This window comes from Myotis davidii, unplaced genomic scaffold, assembly GCF_000327345.1.
Source record: "Myotis davidii unplaced genomic scaffold, ASM32734v1 scaffold458, whole genome shotgun sequence".
Classification (NCBI taxonomy): Eukaryota; Metazoa; Chordata; class Mammalia; order Chiroptera; family Vespertilionidae; genus Myotis; species Myotis davidii.
In genome coordinates this window covers 592,982-609,013 of record NW_006289819.1, presented here as the reverse complement: position 1 = coordinate 609,013, position 16,032 = coordinate 592,982, and the positions used below count along the sequence as shown (strand labels likewise).

At 41.7% G+C, this 16,032-nt stretch overlaps 1 protein-coding gene across 6 annotated transcripts in view; it reads right to left on the bottom strand.

The window, feature by feature from the left end:
* The window catches only part of NFYC (nuclear transcription factor Y subunit gamma), a 67,747-nt gene extending 53,432 nt beyond the window's left edge, over positions 1-14,315 (bottom strand). The window contains exons 1-2 of one of the 6 annotated variants that reach the window (XM_015563158.1): positions 13,913-14,315; positions 1,094-1,153 (exon numbers count right to left, since the gene is read on the bottom strand). In XM_015563158.1, the coding sequence (XP_015418644.1) occupies positions 1,094-1,153; positions 13,913-14,285 (433 nt within the window). In that variant the 5' untranslated portion in view covers positions 14,286-14,315. Of the gene's footprint in view, positions 1-1,093; positions 1,154-13,908 lie in introns of all 6 variants that reach the window. The other 5 variants (XM_015563159.1, XM_006762554.2, XM_015563161.1 and 2 more) reach the window with 5 other exon arrangements.
* Between the last annotated feature and the right edge of the window lie 1,717 nt (positions 14,316-16,032).

The window sequence follows — 16,032 nt, the reverse complement described above, 5'->3', positions numbered from 1 at the left end:
TGACTTTTTTTTTTTCTTTTTTTATTCTGGGATTTATTCACCTTCTATAGCTATCACTGGAGCTGAGAGCCTGCTCCAGCTCTGAGGCCCCAGCTGGCTGAAAGCAGGTATCCCCAGATTTGTTACTTGGCCTTTGAACAAGTACTGATGAATGCCCCCAATTAGCTTCTATAATTGAAACATTGTTGCTTCTGGAGCTCAGAGCTGGGCCGCGGCAGGCGGTGAACCTTGGCTTCCTCCATCACTGGAGCAAGCAAGCCTCATGTTCGCTTCAGCTGCGTGGCTGCCGGCCACCATCTTTGTTGGCAGTTAATTTGCATATCCTGCTGATTAGCCAATGGAAAGCGTAGCGGAGGTATGGTTAATTACCATGTTTGTCTATTATTAGATAGGATAGATTTATGATGTTGGACCAACCTTGAACCTCGGTTTCCTAATCTGTAACATTTGGATACCACCATCTATATCACAGAGCCAGGGTAGGAATTAAATGAGCTAATAACATATGTAAAGTATACAGTACTGAATAAGCACTGAAAAAAACAGAAAGTGCTAAAGTCATCCAATCCAAATTCCTTGTTTTACACAGGACTTAAGGTCCTAAAGCTACTATGAGGGAATGTCTCTCTTTCATCTCCAGCATACTCTGCAACCCTGCAGAAAGCAACTCCTGAGCCATAAAGGGTAGTGTGGGAGGACTACCAGCTGCTACTAAAAATCTTCCCCGTTTTTATGTCAGAAATTCATGCCTTTCACTACCAATTCTGGCCTAGGTATGCCTAGTCTTCCAAAAGCCTACCCTTTGACTCTGCTTTTGATGTATCAGATTAAACCAAGCATTTATGTTGATATTTTGTGAAGATCTTTGACATAGTTTTTATTAGTTCTTGGCAGTTCTCAAAAAATAAACATCACACACACTACCCCTATTTCTCATCAATAGTCACCTTAGTAGAATTCAAGTTGCTAGGGGGAAGAGAACTCAAATTATCCTAGAATTCCCATTTGGCAGTCTGATCTATTTGCTTACTATAGCTTTCCCTTCTCTAGCCTGGACAAAAAGCCTCCTGGGATCTCTGGGATTCCAACTTACAGTCTTCCCTGGTCCTGGATCTCGGCAGCCCTTCATACCAGTTAAGTACACTGTCTTGCCCTAAAAAAAAAACAGATCACTCTCTGAGACAAAACCAGTGTCTCTGGTTACATGATTCAAGCTTTAATGCTCTTAAAGAAGGCAGGGTGGGAAATGATGCTCTTGGTCAGAAATTTGATTTTGAATCATAGCTACCTATACTTACTAGCTGTATGATCTTGGCCAAAGTAATTAACCATCTCTGAGCTCACTTCTTCATGTGTAGAGAGGAAAAAATAACCAACTAACAAAAGTGTTGAGACTTAGGTAAGTAAAAGCACTGGGCATTAATACCTGGTATGTTATAGGTGCTCAATTAATATCTAATTATATATTTGACTATAGCACTTATCACATATTATAATTACTTTTTACCATCTCTCTTGTACCAGAGAAGGGCTTTCTGAAGGCAATGACTGTCTTATTTATATACACGTACATCCCCAGTGCTCAGAACAGATATATAAATCAAACCTAGCCTTAACCACAGTGTCAATGAAATAACAGGGAGTGGGGAGTGATGAGGAACTCAGAAAACTGCAGAGTGCATGTCCCATTTAAAGGGGCAACTACTACTCAGCTCCAACTGACAAGGGCCATGGAACAATGCTGGTCCACTGCAGTAAGAGTTTCAGACAGAATAAAAGAAGCAAAAGCCAGATCCTGGACACAACAAGTAGATGCTAAAACAGCTCTTGAGCTGACATCCTGAGGAATGACTGAAAGACCAAAGTTATGGCAGAAGTTGGTCTCAACCACCATGCTAATTCCTGCTAAAACCAGGGTCTTGCTCAGTACTCCTGATCTTGGAGATTATACTGTTAACAAAGCAGAAGCAAAAATAGCAGCAAAGAAACTAGGCTCTTCAGTGGCCTGAACATTTTATTGATGGTATCCTTGACTAACCCCTTGAGACTTAATAAGTAAACCTGGGGGTCCCAGGAAATATCAGAGAAGAGAACCTCTAGAGAAAATGAAGTTTTCAACCCTGGCTGGTTTTGCTCAGTGGCTAGAGCATCGGCCTGCGGACCAAAGGGTCCTGGGTTCGATTCCAGTCAAGGGCACATGCCCAGGGTTGCGGGCTCAATCCCCAGGCGGGGTTGTGCTGGAGGCTGCTGCTCAGGCTGCTCTCTCATCATTGATGTTTCTTTCTCTCTCCCTCTCCCTTCCTCTCTGAAATCAATAAAAATATATTTTTAAAAAATGAACTTTTCATATATTGGGATGGGGACACAAAGCCATATCATTTGAATATTAAATATGTGTATGCATTATTATGTGCTAACTAGTGGCCTGGTGCACAAAATTCATGCGGGGCGGGGGGGATGAGGGGGGAATCCTTCAGCCCGGCCTGCACCCTCCCCAATCTGGGACATCCTTTTTGCAATCTGGGACTGCTGGCTCCTAACCACTCACCTGACCACCTGCCTGCTCGCTCCCAACTGCCCTCCCCTCCTGGCCCGATAGCCCCTAACCGCCTCTGCCTCGGCCCCGCCACCATGGCTTTGTCGGGAAAGGTCTCCCGGAAGGTTTCCCAGTCTAATTAGCATAATACCCTTTTATTAGTATAGAAGATGTGGAAGGACATCCGGAAGGTCTCCGGTCTAACTAGCATATTACCCTTTTATTAGTATAGATTAGATAGATGTATATAGCTGTTTGTTTTGCACTGATGTTGTTATAGGTTAGGAGGATGAGTTATTTTTTTTTATAAACACCTTCAATCCAAACACCCAGAATCAAGCATTGTTAGTATTTTAGGTTATGTACTTTTAGAGATTTTTTTCTCGTATGCAAATAAGATATGAGGCAGTCTCCTGCAATATTGGAAAATACTATACAAATCATTTTGTAACCTTTTTTCACTTAAAAAATTAATGGAAATAACTTGCCATATCAAATATATATCTTCATCATTTATTATAATTAAAATGTATTCCACTGAAGGATGTGTCATAATTTTTAACCAGTTCCATATTAATAATTGCAATTTTTTCCATTTTAAAATATTGTCAATAGCATCACAGAGAACATCCATTAAACCCATTACTTGTACCACTACCCTCATTCTCTCTTTCAGAACCATTACTACCTAGGTTCAAATTTTTTAAAAATTATAGGCAAGCCAAAGAAAATTGAGGACTGTCAGATTGGAACTTCTAACCCATATTTTTCACCTTGCTTGGTCCTAAACAACTATTAGCTATTTCCCCAATCAAATCTACCTTCAAGGTTTAAAAAAAAGTGTCAACACATTTTCATACGAATCAGACAAAAGTCTGAAGACAATCCTCAAACATTTTGAAAAATGACATCATTAGAATAAGAACCCAACCTAATGATGGTGCTCAGTAAATGGTTGCTCTATAAATGAATGAATAAACTAATAAATGAGACCTTAAGTGGATTATAAATTATGAATTATTTGCTTTTAGAAAAATAAATTATAGTCTCCAAAGCATAAATTAAGACCAGTGGATGGAAAATTATTCTAGAGGGACCTATTTCAGCCCTCAAAAACTATCCAAATATGGCACAAGCTGCCTCAGAAGCTATGGATAGGTTGTTAGCATAGGCTGTTGGAACACTTGACAGAAATATGTAAAGACAAGATGAAAAAGAGCAGCCATGTGGAGAAGCAAGTAAAAAATAAGCCCCGTCTTTGCAACTAGACAGATCTGGATTCTATCCTTCCTCACCTCCTTTTAGCTGAGTAACCTTGGGCTAGTTACTTAACCTCACAAAGGCCAATTTCCTAAACCGTAAAACATCTTGCAAGGTTGTGAGGATTAGGATACTTTCATTCTTTCAATAAATACTTATATGTGCAGGCATTGTGCTAAGATCTATGGATCCTAAACAAGACGTAACACCTGTTCTCAAAGAGATTAAAGTCTATTATAACTGGAAAACTAAAATAGACAATTCTAGTGCCACTTGTTAAGAGTTACAATAGGGTCAAATGCATAGTCCATATAGGGCCTAATTCAGGACCTAACTCAATTTCAGGATGGTCAGAGAAGGCTTCTTGGGAGATTTAAAATCTAAGAATAAGAGCCTACTGAGATAAAAAACCATTAAGACTCATGGTTAATAAAAGCATCCTATATAATAAAGAGGTAATATGCAAATTAACCCTCACAAGATGGCTGCCTAAGACCAGGCCAGCAGGGAAGTTAGTGAGGGATGACCAAATGACTGAACAAGCAGGCTGCAAGGGGCGACCAGGCTGGCAGAGGGGCTAGTGAGGGACGACCAAACGACTGAACAGCAGGCTTCATGGGGCAACCAGGCTGGTGGGTGGACTGTGAAGGGCGACTAGGTCAGCGGGAGGCGGGGACGACAGTTAGGGGCAACCAGGCCGGCACACAGAGGCAGTGAGGGGCAATCAGGCCAGCAGGGGGGTGCAGTTAGGAGCGACCAGGCAGGCAGGCAGGCGAGTGATTAGAAGCCAGCGGTCCAGAATTGTGAGAGGGATGTCCCAGATTGGAGAGGGTGCAGGCTGGGCTGAGGGGACCTCTCCTGCTCCCCCCCGTGCACAAGTTTCATATACCGGGCCTCTAGTATAGAATAACAACACTTTGTCTGATAAACAGCAAGTGCTCCTAAAAATTGGCAGCTGCTACTATTATTATTGTTACAGAGGCCCGGTGCATGAAATTCATGCACGGGGGTTGGGGGGGGGGAGAGGGAAAGGAGGAAGGGGTATGTTGTCCTTCAGCCCAGCCTGTGCACTCTCTCTGTCCGGGAGCTCTTGGGGGATGTCCGACTGCCGCAGAAGCAGGAGAGGCTTCCACCACCGCTACTGCACTTTTCAGCCTTGAGCCCAGCTTCTGGCTGAGCAGCGCTCCCCCTGTGGGAGCACACTGACCACCATAGGGCAGATCCTGCGTTGAGCGTCTGCCCCCTGGTGGTCAGGGTGTGTCATAGCGACCAGTCGTTCCACCATTAGGTCGATTTGCATATTAGCCTTTTATTATATAGGATAGGATTGGCAATTGGATTAGATAACCTTTGAAATTACATTCATCCCTAAGTCTGTGTTACTTTAAACATTTTTTTTTTTTTCCAGAGAGGAAGGGAGAGGGGAGAGACAGACAGAAACATCAATGATGAGAGAGAATCATTGACCAGCTGCCTCCTACATGCCCCCTACTGGGGATTGAGCCTGCAACCCGGACATGTGCCCTTGACCAACCAGGGACCCTTCAGTCCTCAGACCGACATTATCCACTGAGCCACACCAGCTAGGGCAGTCTGTGTTACCTTAGAGATATATCTGATATGTTCACAGAAAAGTCCTTTCCCACTATTGGTCAAGCTATCCTACAAAAAAGAATTCTTTTTTTTAATTCACAAACTCACTACACCAGAACTGCTCAACTGGACTCCACTACACACACCAGTCATAACATGAAATGCTTATTAGGTGTTCTCACAAACAGGATTCTATGGCCAAATAAGTTTGAGAAATACTGCATAATGTATCCTTTCTTCTTTTGAAGGGTCATAAGGCTCTGAGTACAAATACTCTGAATACTAATTCTGCAGTAAAGAAATACATATCACTTTGGCCATTATTTTGTCAAGAATCCTTTTTTCATCCCCAGAGGACACTTATTCATTGTATAAGAACTAATAATGTTCAATTAAACAGCCTGGAAAATGCTGCTCTAAGCCAACTTACAAATTGTAGTGGAATGAAAAGACTAAAGGTGACTCTATTCTTACCACCTTCCAGGAGGGTTAGTTTAACACACATAATGGCATTCACCTTTTTTATTTAATCCTACTGAAAATGTCATTAAATATCACCATAAATAGCAATCTCCTGCCTCCCAAATTATTGCCAACCAAGTATGCCTTGCTTCTTTAAATGCCCCTTTGTCATCTGATAATAAGCAAATTCTAAACTATTTACCTTCCCGTTACAATTAATTCTAAAGACAGTTAAAAAGGACAAAGATGTTCAACTGTGCAAATAGTTTGTACGTTTCTCTTAAATGAACAGATAGTACTCCTGGTAAGGGGATCTGTTGTCTTAATTCTGGGTAAAAAAAAATCTCACTTCAGCCCTAACCGATTTGGCTCAGTGGATAGAGCGTCCGCCTGCAGACTGAAGGGGATGTATATATATATATATTTTTTTTAAATCTCACTTCATACTGATCACTGGATAATTTGCAGCTCCTTGGGACAGGGTTAACAGTAATTAGGAATTGTGAAAACCTTCAGTAACTCTAATAGATTTTAACCAATAAAATTATACAAAATATTCTATATTCCAATGTAGGTCCCATGAGTCCAAGAAGCATTTACTGAAGCACTGCTCAAGATCACTATTTATAGATCATACCCATGAATGTATTTAGAATAATTCTTGAGCCTTATTTATAATGACATACTGTTGATTTTAAAAAGTATTTATTTATATGATACCTTATATACCTTGGACATGCAGATTTGAACCTTTAATTTAAAATATTCTACTGGAAACATTCAAATGCAAAGGTTAGACTAGTCCCTCTCAATAAAGTGAAGTTTATCCATTAGGAAGCTTTCCTGTATAAAAGAAAAAACACTGGATTTAGAAGTAACCTGTCTGCAAACCAAAAAAGAACTTCAACCAAAATGGAAAATACAACTCTAATACTGACAATGAGTACAGGTGGTGCCTCACTGCTATCAGGTACATCACTACTAAAACATGGGAGATATGTGGGAAGGGTACAAATATTGCAACCTAGCAAAAATTTCTGCAGGCAGAGAGATTTTTTTCCCTGAGCCATTCCACAATGTTGTCTTCCTGCTTACATCAACGAAAATGTTACCCAGGTAACTATAAAACAAACTTACAGTCCTAACTTCAACCACAATTTCTACATTTAAAAAAACTTTTAATGCAAATTTCTTTCTTGACAGAAGGATAAAATTGGTTGTTCTTATTTTAATAATGATTGCTATTTGCAAATATAGAAGTTTTCATCTCATCAGAATCATTACTACTCCGAAACTGGGGATTAACAAAGGTGATCAGGAGACAATTTAACCCTAAAACTCCTAAACCACAACAGCACAAAAAATTAGGTTATTTCTTTCATTTGAAGGGGTTGTTCCCCCATGTAGAAATCTTACTGCACAAAACAGAATAGATAATTACAAAGGACTCCTCCATCAAGGAAGCTATTTAACAGATTTTATGCTATTCTGAAAAGAAAGGTACACTCAGTGACAGTCACCTATTATATGCTATTGTATTCATTTCTCAGAATGACTCTGTAAGATAGGTATTATTACCACTACCTTCCACAGTAAGAAACTAAAGCTCGGGGAGGTTAAGAATCTGACCACCAGCTAACACAGAAGGTAAAAGAATTCTTTCCCAGGTCTGACTCTAACACCAGCAACTACATTGCCCCCTTCAAAAGGCACTTTCTGGCCAAAAAATTTTAAATGCATTTCCTTCCATAATTAATCTACTTACATTATGTTACTTTGAGTCTCTGTGGGAAAACACTAAAATGACCTTGTAAGCCTTCCTAACTAGTCACAGTGCACGCATGAAAAACTGAATAAACAAAATGAAAAGAGAGACTGTAAGGCATCAGATAACTCAGTTTGCTTTGAGCACAAGAAATAGAATGGAAAAGAACAACTTGCTAGCTAAGGAATGTTCTTCCTAGGTTGTATGCCTGAGGCTGGAATAAACCTCAAGAAGGTCACTTGTTAACCTAATACTGTCTTCTGCCATTCTTCCTCCTGTGAATGAGGCAAACTTGTCAAAACACAAAAGGTGCCTTAGAGTTATCTCTGCCATCAGGTCAGTGCTTCCACAGGAAAAGCGATGCTCTCCAGCAGAATGAGCACTGGTTTGGGAATCGTGTACTGACCTAGACTTGGCTTTGCCCTTGTCAAGGTCATCAGAGTACTGAGGGCCGCACTACAAAGGACAATCCTGAAAGAATTAAAGGTCACTTCCTGACGTAAGATACAAGGATTTTTCTTTTCTCACAATATCCTATATTGTGAGAAAACAACACAGAACACAGTGTTTAAGAGTAAGGGCTCTACAAGTTGTATAAGAAATAGGAGTACAGACCTATGTTTGAATCTGGGCTCTGCCACTTACAGGCTATGTGACCTTGAGCAAATTACTTAACTCCTCAGTTTCCGCATATGTAAAAATGAGGGTGATAACTGTCTACTTTATACTGTGTTCGGATGATCTATGTTTATATCCCTGTAAGCACTCAATAAAAGGTAGTAACTATATTATTCCCTGACTATCTTTAGTGGCTCAGTACTTCTGAACTAAAAGAGATGTGAATTTCAAAATTGTCTCAAAAAGACACTAGAATGCCCCTAATGCTTCCATTTCTCTGTAACTTTTCTAGTAAAATGAAAATGAACCAGTTTTGACCAAATGGAAAATGTGTAAGTCTACTTGAGAATGTTCCTGCCTTTGCATTCCTCCGCTCCACAGTTACTATGATTTACCTAAGTTTCAGAACTCACCCAGGAAGCCAAGTTTACTGCCTGTCAAGTCAGAATAGGGCTTCCGAAGCAGCATGTTGGAGGCAGTTAAAATTGCTTAGAAAATGGAGATAAACCTAAAGGATGGGTGGGACTTAATTGGTAAAAAGGGATAGAGGGGATGTAAATGTTATAGCATAGATGTGAAACCAAGGCAGATGATCTCTGATGAGAGGAGGACTGACTTCTGTTTGGCTGACAGAGTTCATTTATAAAAGACCAGAGGCCTGCCCTGACGGGTTTGACTCAGTGGATAGAGTGTCGGCCTGGGGAATGAAGGGTCCTGGGCTCGATTCCAGTCAAGGGTATTACCTTGGTTGCGGGCACATCCCCAGTAGGGGGTGTGCAGGGGGCAGCTGATCGATGTTTCTCTCTCATCGATGTTTCTAACTCTCTATCCCTCCTCTTCCTCTCTGTAAAATATAGTAAAAAAAAAAAAAGACTAGAGGCCTGGTACCCGAATTCATGCATGGGTGGGGTCCGGCCAGCTGGGGGAAGGAGACATGGGAGGTTGGCCGGCCAGCCGCACCCCCCTGGTCGAACTCCCGGTTGAGGGGACAATTTGCATATTAGCCTTTTATTACATAGGAGGAGGATAATGGGGAACACTTCTGGAAAATGGTTTGTCTTCTGGCCTCAGAGTATTCCTTATCAGAGCCTAGGGTCCCTGGGCCCCTGCACTCAGTACTTGGTGGACCATCATCACACCCTTCTATACAATGGGTATGGCGTGCCTGGCTGATTCACTCGGAAGAGTCCTTGTATGCCATGGTATTGTGCAAGTCTAAAGGCATCACGAATGGTCGGGCTCAACTACTCTGGTTCTTGCACACTTTCCTCTTTGGGATAGCCTTCCTTTCCATATTGATTGTTTACAGACCAAAATGCCAAAAACAAACTTAAAGAAGATATCCAAACTTTTCTCTACACTTTGACATCCAACTTCATTTTATTGGGGGATGGTGTGTTTACTCGACCTTTCTATTTTCTGGAAAGTTACGGCCCTCTAGTTATTCGTTAATTCATATTCTCTGGTTGGGCTTGAGTAGATAATAGGACAGTGATGGAGAACCTATGACACGTGTGTCAGAGGTGACACGCAAACTCATTTTTTTGGTTGATTTTTCTTTGTTAAATGGCATTTAAATATATAAAATAAATATCAAAAATATGTCTTTGTTTTACTATGGTTGCAAATATCAAAAAATTTCTATATGTGACACGGCACCAGAGTTAAGTTAGGGTTTTTCAAAATGCTGGCACGCCGAGCTCAAAAGGTTCGCCATCACTTTAATAGGAAAAGGTTTTAGCTTTCCAAGTCTGCAGACTAACTTATTTGACAAAGTGCTCCCAGCTACCTTCTCAAAGGCCTTGGCTGTGTTGGTGCTCTCTCCCTATCATCTGGTTTAAGCCATGTATTAAATTTGCTTGTTGGTATACTTGTGCTCCCACCTTCTATCTAAAACACCTTACCCATACCACCTCCATCTTAGCCTATTAGGGGTTACTCTTTTGGTAAGGTAAAATATTTTAGAGTTAATCAATGGAAATCCAACTCAGATTTTTTAAACGCATGGTCCTCTCCAAGGGAAATTATGAAAATAGTATTAATGGTGCCAGGAACAATATAGTGCATTATGGAATGAAATGGATTAGCTACTAAAATGCTGTGAATTGTCTTTCCCCCCAAAAAAATAAAAAAAAATAAGAAAGAAAATGTGTAAGTATAAATGAGGTATTAGAATTATTTGTTATAAAAATTAAATAACATGAACACAGTCTGTAAAGTATAAAGCATTAATATGATTTTTTTTCTTAGAAGACAAAGCTGATGTTCCCAAGTTTTTAATATAAACTCTGACCTCAGATTTCCTGGGAGTTAAAGATTTCTAGGGTGGTCAATTCCAAATGATAAAAAGGCCCAGCAAGTGGCTATGGGTGTTAAGGAGCTAATGTGGGATGAAAGTGGTCACTAGTGGTAAAGAACAGGTAGTCAAGAAATACTTGCTAAATAAAATATATATGTGTATATGTATGTTATTATAGCCTGTCCAGACTTACTAAAAAGAAACTAAGTTATAGATGCCATAACATTATTTGGTTAACTTAATGACTGAGCCAAATGAAGCTAAGATGAGCAATGTACAAAATGCATGGCAAGCCCTAATGCCCCTCTTACTTTGACTCTATCTTCTACACTGCAGTGTAATTGCAAATAAAAGGAAGGAGACTCACCTAATCAAGAAACAAAGCAATTAAAACCTCCCCCTTGAAACCTAAATTATTTAAAAAATTTCATGCAATATTGGAATTGCAAATATCGTATCAGTTTTAATTTTATACATCATTCAGGATAAGTATATACTAGAATGAGTTTGGAGAAGGCACTAGGCTTTTGGATAGGTCCCAAGTGTTTGGAGACAAACTTCCTAAAGAACTAGTGATGTTTGAAAAAGCTCCCTACTGAGCTTTTTACACTAAACACTTCGTAGTTTCTCACTGCTTGGCATTAATCACTTCCATAAATAGACTATGTCAGCAATATCTGAAGCCTGATTCTAAAGTATGCAGATTCTTAAACTTTCTGTGCATATTTTTTAACCATGATCTCCCTGGGTTCAGCAATTTACTTTGTAAATCTTACCCTTTACATTAGAAACCAAGGGATAAGATTTAAATGCCTAGAAGAACCTATATTCAAATGGTTACCATTCTGTGGTCTGAATCTTTGAAACAGTACTACAAATTCTTATTAAATTCTCCCATTCAGTACACTTCTAACACCCAGAAATCAAAGAAAGACAATGAAACTATCTGGGAGTTTGACTAGTCAGGTTTATGTTGACAGCATGATATAGCAGATAAAACTATAGGCTTTGGCATCAGGCAACTTGGATTTGAATCCCCGTTCAATCACTGAGTTAACACTGGACAAGCTACTTAACCTCTCTCTGATCCTCAACTTTCTCATCTGCATTATGGAAATAATAATGCCCTACCTAACAGGAATGTTCTATTAAATATGCCCAAAAATGTCAATTCCCTCCTTTGCCACTGGAAAATACTATTTAACTAAAAAATTTAGTTGCATTCACATAAAACCAAAGCTGAAAACCACAAGAATTTCTTGAAATTGAGATGAAAACAGAAGTGTAACACCTATCTAAGGCTAGAAAGAACCACCTAGCATGACAAAGGAAAACAAAGAGTTAAATAAATGTGTTCCCAAGACCCCCAAACCTTGGAAGACACAAATGTAAAACAAGCCAAGTCATTATCACTCAATGGAAAAGGAATGTACCCCCAACAAGATGACTCTTAACTCTCAATTACAATAAAAGCTTTTGAAACATAAACCAGAAAATGCTGACAAGTCCTGTTACTTAAGACAAGATGCCCAGCCAGCACGGCTCAGTGCTTGAGCATCGATCTATGAACCAGGAGGTCACGGGTTCAATTCCCAGCCAGGGCACATACCTAGGTTGCAGCTCAATCCCCAGTAGGGGGTGTGCAGGAGGCAGCTGATCAATATTCTCATCATTGATGTTTCTACCTCTCTCTTCCTCTCCTTCTCCCTTCCTCTCTGAAATTAATAAACATACATTTTTAAGACAAGATGCAAGAAGCTATGCAGTTTATTTTCTTTCTTGGCTACTTGATAAACATACATTTTTAAGACAAGATGCAAGAAGTTTATTTTCTTTCTTGGCTACTTATTTTTCAAATAATTTTTTAAAAATGCATTTGAAGGCCTGGCCAGTGTGGTTCAATGGTTGAGTGTGCACCTATGAACCAGGAGGTCACGGTTTGATTCTGCTCACGGAACATGCCTGGGTTGCTGGCATGATCCCCAATAGAAGACGTGCAGGAGGCAGCTGATCAATGGTTCTCTCTCACTGATTTTCCCTCTCTTCCTCTTCATTCCTCTCTGAAATCATAAAAATATATTTTTAAAAAATGCATATGAGGATGGGTGTATTTTAGGTACATATTAAAGGAAATTAATGAGCCAACGTCCAGAATCTCTGTCAAGCTCTCTTCCACTAAAGAGGAACCTAACACTATCCATTCAACAAACTGCCAAATAACTCATATTTACTATTATAAAGTATAGCTTTGGAAACTCAGCCCTGACCTGTATCCTTCCTAGAACAGGAAAACTTCAGAGAAAATCTCAAAATTAACTGCATGGTCATGAGCCCCAATAACCAATAATTGCTCTTTTACTAATCCCAGGTGTGAAAATGTTCCCCAAATGCTTCATGCAGGATAACTATATTCTAGAATGAGTTTCGAAAAGGCACTAGGCTTCTCCCTCCTATAGATCTATCACTACTTAACGCCTTGCCTTGTGGGCTTGGCATTCGGTTATTCTGACTGGCACGCCTATTCATGAGGATCCCTCCCTCAGGCTGAGTCTGTTTACTCACATCACATACCAGGTCTGGTAACTGTGGGCTCCGGGGCTCCATCTAAACCTCAGGGTTTCAAAGCTGGCACTGTCTAGTGAAACCCCTGATCTGCTCCTGTCTTCCTGATAGGTCCCCAGGGCCCTGGTGCTCTTTCCTCCTCTACCATGTTCTCAGAACTGGCATCCTTGTACATTATGGTCACTTCCAAACTGTGCTGAACTGCAGGTGTAGCACCCCTGGGTCTCGAAGGTCCTCTTAGCCTGTAACTTGGGTGTCAGTGTTTCCAAGCCCGGCACCCTTGGGCCCAGGCCTCCCACTCCCGGCCACACACAGGCCACTCCAAAATACCTGCCAGACCATCGTCCTCTTTCCCCCCTGAAGGCCTCTAGGCTCGCCCCAACCTCCACCCCACGCCTGCGCCGTCGGGGGTCATCACCCTGCAGCCCGAGCCCCAGACGCGAGCATCCCTGCAGTCTCCGATTCCTTCATCACCCCAGGCCGGAGCCAGCACGACCAATAAGGTGCCAGGTCCGCGGCCTCCCCGCCACCGACCAATCACGAGCGAGCCCCCCCGTCGTCGCCTTCCGCCAATGGGAGAAAGCCCGCGGGCCGGACCGACGAGGCACACGGACCCCACGAGCGCGGCGGCGGCGACAGCAGCGAGCCCGGAGAGAACACAACATGGCGGCGGCAGGCCGGACCGAACAACAGCAGCGGTCGCGCGAGGGAAGTGAGGTCTCCGCCTAAGGCGGGAAGCGCTGCCCCTCCCCCCGCCGCCGCCGCCTCCGCTCACCTCTCACCCTCCCTTCCACACAGCTCCCACACACTTACACACCTCTGCTCAGGAGAGCAGGGAAGAGCCGGAGCCGCCCCCGCGCTCCAGCGGAATAGGGCAATGCGGAGGCCTGGGCACCGCGGAGGGGAGGGGAAGCGTGCGTCACGGAGAGCGGAGCGCGCGCGAAGCGGGGGTACAAACAAGATGGCGGCCACGCCGTCCGCACCGTCCCCCGGCCTTCCCCTCCCTCTTCCTTGGCGCCTCGACTCTCAGTAGCCTCCAATGCGCAGAAGCTGAGTTGCTTGAAGTCTCGCGAGAATTGGGAAGGGGCGACGACTTGATGAAGCGGAAAAAAATCCGAGAGCCTTTTGACTCCGCCCTTTTTAGTGGGTGGGGGCGTTGCCTGGTGACCTCTGTAGTGCGTTCTAAACATGAGGCTGTACTGTGATACGCACACTTTTGAGTTTTAAGGACTAAGTTGTGTGTGCATGTTTTTTGGGGGTGTGAAGGACGATTTAGGGATCCCAGATTAAGTGTGCTGTTGAAGAAGACAGGTACCAGTTCTGCGAATGGTAATTTAACACCAAAACTGTAAAATGATAGAATCTAGAATAAAGAACAGCATTTCCCATGAATAATCAGCTTGTAGCCTTACAAAGGACATAGGCATTGTTTTTTTTATTATTATTGATTTTTTACAGAGAGGGATGGAGAGTCAGAAACATCAATCAGCTGCTTCCTGCACACCTCCCACTGTGCCAGCAACCAAGGTACATGCCCTCAACCGGAATCGAACCTGGGACTTTTCAGTTCACAGGCTCTATCCACTGAGCGAAACCAGTTAGGGTCAAAGGCATTGTTTTTTATCTTCTCCCAAGGAGTGAAGATACGGAATCGAACCTGGGACTTTTCAGTCCACAGGCTCTATCCACTGAGCGAAACCGGTTAGGGTCAAAGGCATTGTTTTTTTATCTTCTCCCAAGGAGTGAAGATATTCTCCCATTGATTTTTAGAGTGGAAGGAAGGGGGGAGGACACCGGTGTGAAAGATGAGAGTCCCGCAGGCGCCCCTGACCTGGGTGGGGATGGAACCTGCAACCCAGGTATGTGCCCTTCACAGGCTGAGGCTCTAACCACTGAACCATGTGACCAGATCCATACTTTATCTCAAATCTCCACAACTACTTAGTCCTAGGACATTAGTATTATTTTTACTTTACAGATGATCACTGAAGCTCAAAAGGCAAAGTAACTTGATCAGGTAACACAGCTAATAGGGGTCAAAACTCAATTTGAAGAGCTTCAAAACCTGTAGATAAATTCATCAAATAGGCATTGAATGGAATTATCTATAGTGAGATTATTCATACATTAGGTAGCAAGCACAGCGAGAAATGAGTTTGCTTCTGCTAGTGGTTACCTTGAATTTTACAAATGACCTTGGAGCCTTTCTGAGGCTTGCCTTGTATGGGTCCTCAACAATAACATCAGCAGACTGTCATTATTTCCTTCCTTTGAATTCATGACCCTGGTGATAACATAATTGTGAATAGTGGAATAAACCCTTGACTTGAATTCAGGAAAATTGTTTTCAAAATCCAATCTTAATAAATCTAACGTTAGGCACTCAATAAATATTTGATGAATGAATGAATGAAACCTAACTAGCTTTAAAGACCTGACTTCACTGAGTCTCAATTTCATCAGCTGTAAAATGATCTAATTCTGCCCAGCCAGTGTGGCCCAGAGGTTGAACATTGACCTATGAGCCAGGAGGTTATGGTTTGATTCCCGAGTCGGGGCACAGGTCCAGGTTTCAGGCTCCATCTCCAGTGGAGGGTGTGCAGAAGGCAAGCAATCAAAGATTCTTTCTCATCATTGATGTTTCTATCTCCCTCTCCCTTGCTCTCTGAAATCAATAAAAAAAAAGATATATTTTTTAAATGATCTAATTCATACCTCCTGGGAGTATTGGGGAGACTGAATGAAACAGTAAGGAGGAGTGCTTTGTAAATTGCAAATGTGTTATAAAGGAGTTAATAGTAAAAAAAATAAAAGTTAGGTGTGATGATATTTTCAGACATGAGAAATGACATAAAAAATTTAAAATGGATATTCAGAATAAGTAGTATATTTACATAGTAGAGAGGTAAACTTAGCTAATGGGGAAAAGTTATGTAA